At 35.6% G+C, this 7,275-nt stretch overlaps 1 protein-coding gene across 1 annotated transcript; it reads right to left on the bottom strand.

The window, feature by feature from the left end:
* Positions 1-243: 243 nt before the first annotated feature.
* LOC308430903 (olfactory receptor 7D4-like) lies at positions 244-1,206 on the bottom strand (the record flags this gene model as incomplete). Its single annotated transcript, XM_080930184.1, has 1 exon — positions 244-1,206. The coding sequence occupies one exon, from the start codon at positions 1,204-1,206 to the stop codon at positions 244-246; it is 963 nt and encodes a 320-aa protein (XP_080786310.1).
* Between the last annotated feature and the right edge of the window lie 6,069 nt (positions 1,207-7,275).

The following is a 7,275-nucleotide window of genomic DNA, read 5'->3' as shown; positions in this document are numbered from 1 at the left end:
TAATGAGTTGGTATTTGAATGGTTGTATTGATTTACATAAATGTAAACATTAAACTGAAGTGAAAATATATCATATAAAAAGATAGGTGGATATATAAAACTATAAATAAAAAAGGAGGCATCATGGAAGTTTAAGATAAAAATATTTACAGTATAATTTTAAACAAAGATAGAATAACAAACTGGATAAAAACTCTTCATGCTTAAGGGACAGAATTTCTTCTGTCTACTGCTTTACTCTTGTCATCTCAGAAGTCTAAAACCAGTGAACTTATTACTTAAAAAAAGTATTCTCCCGAGTGTTTGTAAGGCCTTCTTAATGTCTTTGTTCCTCAAGCTGTAAATAAAAGGGTTCAGCATTGGGGTAACTACTGTATACATTACTGAGGCCACCATGCCCTTTTCAGAAGAAGTTGCATCAGAACTAAGGTACACACCAAGGCCTGTCCCATAGAATAAAGCAACCACTGATAGATGGGATCCACAGGTAGAAAATGCTTTATATTTTCCATCTGTTGATGGAATTCTCAAAATGGAAGAAACAATTTTGAAATAGGAATAAAGGATCCCCGAGAAAGGAACAAAGCCAAGGACACATATCACTATATAAAAAAGAATATGATTGATTAGTGTGTCTGAGCAGGCTGTAGTGAGAGCCTGAGCAAGTTCACAGTAAAAGTGTTTGATTATCTTATTGGAACAGAAGGACAGCCGCAGCATCAATAGACTCTGGATCAGAGAATATGAGAAGCTAATAAACCAGGATACAAGAACCAGCATGCCACTTAGATGGGGGTTCATAATGACCAGATAGTGAAGGGGATGACAGATGGCCACATATCGGTCATAGGCCATCACAGTGAGGAGAAATGTGTCCATGCCTCCAAAGACCATGAAAAAATACATCTGGGTGATGCATTCTGCATAGGTTATGGACTTGCTCTGTGTTTGGATATTCACCAACATCTTAGGGATCGTTGTAGAGATGAAACAAATGTCAGAAAAGGACAGATTAAATAGGAAGAAGTACATAGGCGTATGCAGGTGAGAGTCAATGCTGACGGCCAGAATGATGAGCAGATTCCCAAGCACAGTGACCAGAAACATGAGCAGAAACAGTCTAAATAGCATGGGTTGATGCTCTGGATCTTGGGAAAACCCCAGAAGCAAAAATTCTAAAATACTTGTTTGGTTTCCTGGTTTCATGCTGTTGACAAATAAGCTAGACACCTATGGGAAAAAAAGATTAGGAAACATACACCACAATCTCTAAGATCTCTGTCCTTTTATTTATTAAGATAACTGAACATAAAGGTTTTATTACTATAAAAATCATCAATTTTGCATTTTACCATTCATTAAAAAGACTGTCTCATAATATTAACCTTCCCTTTGGGAGACTTGTCTTTTTTTTCTTATATGTACTTAGAGCTACTAACTCTACCAAATTTGAATCACATAAAGATCAGAGAACCTCAGGAAATATTTAGATCAAAGCAGTCAGTTTCTAAAAGTGCTGTAAATCCTTTCTCTATGATAGATCCACGCTAATTTCCAGTCTCAGTGCTCAACATTTTTATTTTTAGTGATTATACTAAATTTTGATCATTCAGAAAAGTTTCTGTTTGTGAACATGATTATACCTTCTCTGTCTTTGTTCCTTTTGAAATCTGTTTCTCCTCTTATACAATTTTATCTTCTTAATGCCTGCCCATTTTGTGTATGTAAAACATTTATTGGCTGTTTGGTTGATTCCCGTTCCCATAAGGTCTCAATGCCAGGTGATTATTTGACACAGAGGAAGATTTTTACACTGCTTTGACAGCTGAATGAATGAATGAATGAATGAATGAATGAATGAACACATGAACAAATAACTTTCCACATCTGTAGCACTTCCACTACAATCTGGGCATTTGTCGAAAATCTTCATCAACTCTTGCTATAAAGAAAATAACAATAGAGAGACAAGATAAGTCATATAGAAGGAAGGTATAGAAAAAATGTCTTATTATCCTGGCTCTTCAATCAACTATAGTTCATTCATTTCCCAGCACATATACCTACCTGTCCCATCAATTTATCCTATTTCCCTTTCATTAATATTTTAGTGTAATATTTTCTGTATCCTTCCCTACAGAAGCATCAACACTTAATTTTTTTCCCTGCAACATCAACACATGGCTCAGGGCTCTTTTCTAAATCTTTTGTATTCAAAACAAAGGTAACTGGAAGGATAAATACAGAAATTGAATGCTAGAAGGCATTTGCAAAGAATTGATGGTGATGGCTATGATTAGAATATATAAAAATTTCTTCTAAACTTTCATCTTTGAAAATACTCAATACTCATGCTCTTTATCCATTCATTTGCATATAAAATGATCAAACACCCTTCATCTCTGACTAAATGCTCCTTACTAAATTTGATGATGATAAGAAGATATTCAGTTAGAAGCATGTTTTTATTTCCTGGATAATCAAATATTGCTTCTTTAAGCCAAAGTTTAAGATCAAAATAATGCACATATTCAGTGATGAGTGTAATATACATGGCAAAGAGGAAGAAGAAAGAATGAACCTTAATTTTAAAGATAAATTAGAGGGTCTGGAAGCTACAGGCTTTGTTTGGAGGTACCCAGAAGTCATATAGACTGGGTTGTAGCTCAGAATTTGAATGCTTGCCCAGTGTCTGCAAGTTTCTGGATTACATCCAAGAACCACAAAGATGTGTTGTTCACTGCAGTGTTAGCCTGTCTCATGAATTACTACCTACAGAAAACGCAACAACCAAACTATTATTTAAAAGAATTTTGACATCCTTTTAAATAGTTCACATATAAGAAACAATCTACTTGTTCTGTCCCAAGTGTCTGGTACTGCAGGACAAAACTGTTAAGTTATATCTGTAAGTACCAATTGCTTGAGTTAGGCTTTTATAGGTTCTTGAATGTTTTGTGGAAGCTCTTCTTCAATAAAAGTCTCCCTGGGTAGGCCTGTGTTTGATGCTGTGAAAATAAAGACAGTTTTGTTTTTTTCTCTCTCATGTTTCCACCTCCCAGAAGTAGAGATAGATGTAGGAAGTGGCAGTTTTAATACCGAATAATTAAACACTAGGATAAAGTTTATTTGCTGAATGGGTTTAGAGGGCATATTTGAACACAATCTGAGTTGCTGAAGTCAGGGATGGAGTCCTTGATGATGGGTGTCTGACTAAAGCGTTGTGACAGATATAAAACAATGATTTTTCATAGGGAAAATTAAAGGCTCAGATTTAAAGAATCAACCAAAGAAGTAAGTGTTCCTAGCAAAATTGTTTAAGTGCACAGTGGCAAAAGGAATGGTGAAGATATGCCAGAAACAGTCCAGGACAACTCCCAAAATTTGTAGAAGTAAACATAGAGAGGTAGTGATAGATAGATACACAAGGCTGAGCACTGTCCGCACTTAAAAAAATCACTTTATAAGTTATGATTTTCCTTGTGGCTTGGACCCAACAATAAATTTGTAACAGAGAAAAGTAAGGATAGAGGCACAGCACATAAAATTAAAATTTCACATTACTTTACATGAAAGGACAAACTGAAGCTTTCTGTAACAGATAAAAAAAAGAGCTGGAACAAATGGAAAATTATGCTAATGTCTTGGTAACAGAGTCTGCTTGAGGATGGGACCTACTCAAGAGAATATTAAAAAATAATATAGTCAATGATTCCCTAATGTTTTGAAGTCTAAATGGTATGACGTATAGTGGACTTTTATAGTGTCTTTCCAAATATCTGCATAATCATTTTGCTCAATAGAGTAATTAACTGTAAGTCCACATCGACATAAATTTATCTCATTTACATAGAGGATTCTCAACAAGTAGAATGGCAATAATTGCTGTTAGAACAAAATGTCTGATCTCACTTGCTTCTCAGCACAGTTCTGAACATCACCTCATGCCTGATCTTCATGTGTTTTGGTATGTATGCAAAAATCCTGATGCAATGTCTATCTTCTACAAGTATGAGTGCACATCATAGGGGGTAATACTTGTAGGTATTTATGAATTCTGCTTATTTGAGAAATGGTTATTAAAAAGCTTGCCTACCCTTCTTCACTGGCATGGGAGATAGCATGATTGAAAACATAGATAACCATTATACTCCAGATGTTCTGAACCCCTGAGATTTCCCCAAATGTGAAAAAATTAACTGAATAACTGTTTAATCTGTGGTGAAGTACTGCATGAATCTACCTCTCCTTAAATAAAAAAATATGTAAAATATCTTGGTCTTTTAATCTGTTCTCATTTTCACACTGTAAAGGAGAGACAAGAACATGCTGTCTAGAGATAAACTTGGATTTTAGAATCTAAGTTCTTTGAAACAACAAGCAGACTCTTTTTTGTTGAAGAGAAATTCTAGTAAGCACAACATACAAAAGGAAACTAGGAGTAGAAAGGGAGACTGGTCTATCAGAAGGAGCTTCAGGTAGTTCTAAGCAAATGAGTGTGAATAAAAAGTCATAAATGCTTGCTCTAGGCTGAGAGAGAATGGAAGCTCTTGTTTTCTTGGCTGAGAGCATACAGCGAAAGAATTAGAGAAGTACAACATTGTTGTAAATTATGTCACCAAGCTTTACCACGTACAACTCATAATGGTAACTAAGTCACAAAACTATTTTGTTCAGGGTAATCTTTGAGTATCAGAGTGTCATGGTGTACCTACAAAAAATAAAAAAGATAAAAAACCAAACCAAATGAAACCATAAAACAAAACCTTATTATTTCTTAAGCAGTCTACCCACAATGATATAAATTCAAATTAAATGGTCACTATAAAATGTAACTTAAAGAATATATCTTTGTGACTCTACTTTTCAGATATTACTCATAAGAGCAACTTCTACATGAAATAGCAGTGTTTCTCTTTCCTATGCTGAAGAGTTCATACTCTTCCTATCAACCACTTCATTCTTCATTCCCATCAATAACTGTTGGACTACATGGGCTTGGCAACATATACTCACCATTGTCAAATTCCTTTAAATTTTACTTGCTCAAGGAACATTGGTTGTGAAAGTTAGGTCTGTCCAAAAGAAAAAGGTAAAAGAACAAAACATGTAGAAAAGAACCTAGATGGTTTCTTCTGTGAAAGACATGAGGTATGTTTGGTCTTGGTAACTATAAGAGTTATAGGTGTGCTCTGGGAGTTGGATCCCTCTGAAGCTTATTATGCAAATTGATCAATGGTATGTTCATTCCCTGCTCCTCAAGGACAGAGACTACACAGGAAGGAGGCTCTAACATCTTAATTTCTTATCCCTGGGAGAAAGTCAGTTGATATGTCTATGATTATTTTCTCATGTGTTTCTTCTCTGAGAAGGAGTCACTAAAACCTTCCAAGATCACCTACTGGTGATACATGTTAAAACCTTCTGATTTGTTCTTTCCTACTCAGGTTGTGTGGAAAAGAGTCCCAGAATTCAGTAGGTTTGAAATTCCCAGAAATAAGCTTGAGGCCCAGTTCACAGCTCTGCCTGCCTTATGGGAGACCTACTGCCACTTGAAAGAATGAGTCTGAGAGGTCTCTTACTCTCAAGCTCTACTGGGCCAGCCAATACCAGGTGCAATTAAATGACTAAAGACAAGCATAAGAACATGATGAAGAAAAGGCAGTCCAATATTCTATCATCAGAATGTTCATGTCTTACTACATGAAGCCTTGAATATTCTATCACACCCATAGAACAAGACAATGACATCAATTTTCATTTTATGAAGATATAGAAGCTATTAAAGAGAAAATAAATTCCTTTAAGAAATACATGAAGATAAAATCAAACAGGCAGAAACCCTTAAAGAGGAAACAAATCTCTTAAGGAAATACATGAAAATACAATTAAACAAGTGAAGAAAATGAATAAAACTGTTTAAAACCTCAAAAGAGAAATAAAAGCAATAAAGAAAACTTAAATGAAGGTAATATTGGAGATAGAAAACCTAGGAAAGAGAACAGAAACCACAGAACACAACACCAACAGAACACAAAAGATGGAAGGAAGAATCTCAAGCTTAGAAGATACCATAGACCTTCTGTTCTCCATCTGCACCCAGAGCTAGAGCTGGTCCATTGTCATCAGGACCCACAACCTACCTGCAGGGAGCTGAGCACCCAGGAGTGCTCTCACTCCTAAGTCCACAGATGAGAACCCACTTTTTCTCCACTGACTGTCCAAAGAGAGACCCGATAGGAACTCACAGGGCATAGGAATTGTGGTACTGCCTGGGAGTGGACTCTTCTGTTTTCTATCTGATTCCAGAGCTAGGGCTGTCTTATTGTCATTGGGACCTACAACCTGGCACAAAGAGCTGAGCACCCAGGAGCACTCTCACTCCTAAGCCCACAGGCCTACAGGTGAGACAAGCTTCAGTCTGACAACAAGACCAACTAGCATCACAAATATCAAGACAGCAAAAACAAGAACATAAGCAAAAGAAACCAAGTCAACCTGGCAACATCAGAACCCAGTTCTTCCACCACAGCAAGTAGTGGATATCCCAAGACAGCAGAAAACAAGGTTTGGACTTAAAATCATACCTCATGATGATGATAGAGGGCTTTGAGAAGTACATGAATAAACTACACCCAAAAGATGCTCCAACATATAACAAGGACACATACTCCATCCACCATGTTCATAGCATCCTTATTTATAATAGTCAGAGGCCAGATAGAACCCAGATGTCCATCAACAGAGGAATAAATACAGAAAATATGGTACATTTACACAATGTAAGCAAGGGGAAGGAGGATAGGAATGAGAGGAAAGGGAATAAAATGATAAAAATGATAAAAATGATAAAAAACAGAAGAAATCAATACTCTAGTCAAAGAAAATGATAAGTCTAAAAAGTATCTAACACAGAACAGCTAGGAAATTAAGTTCACTATGAAAAGATCAAACTTAAGAATAATAGTAATAGAATATTCCCAGTTTAAAGAACTAGAAAATATATTCCAAAAGATTATGGAAGAACACTTCCCTTAAGTAAAGAAAGTGCTTGTTTTAAATGTACAAGAAGCATACAGAACATCAAATAGATTGAGCCAGAAAATAAAATCCTCCTACCATATTGTAATTGAAACAATAATTGTACTGAACTGTTGAAGTATCCTCTTCAACCCAAATAAATTCATTCAATAAAAACACAACTCAGTAATTAGGAACACAAGCTGTGTATTTATACTGGGCAGATTTTTTTTAACGACTTTATTTTGCAAAACA

This window comes from Micromys minutus (genome assembly GCF_963924665.1).
Source record: "Micromys minutus genome assembly, chromosome: 16".
Classification (NCBI taxonomy): Eukaryota; Metazoa; Chordata; class Mammalia; order Rodentia; family Muridae; genus Micromys; species Micromys minutus.
This window is presented reverse-complemented; position numbering and strand designations above follow the sequence as displayed.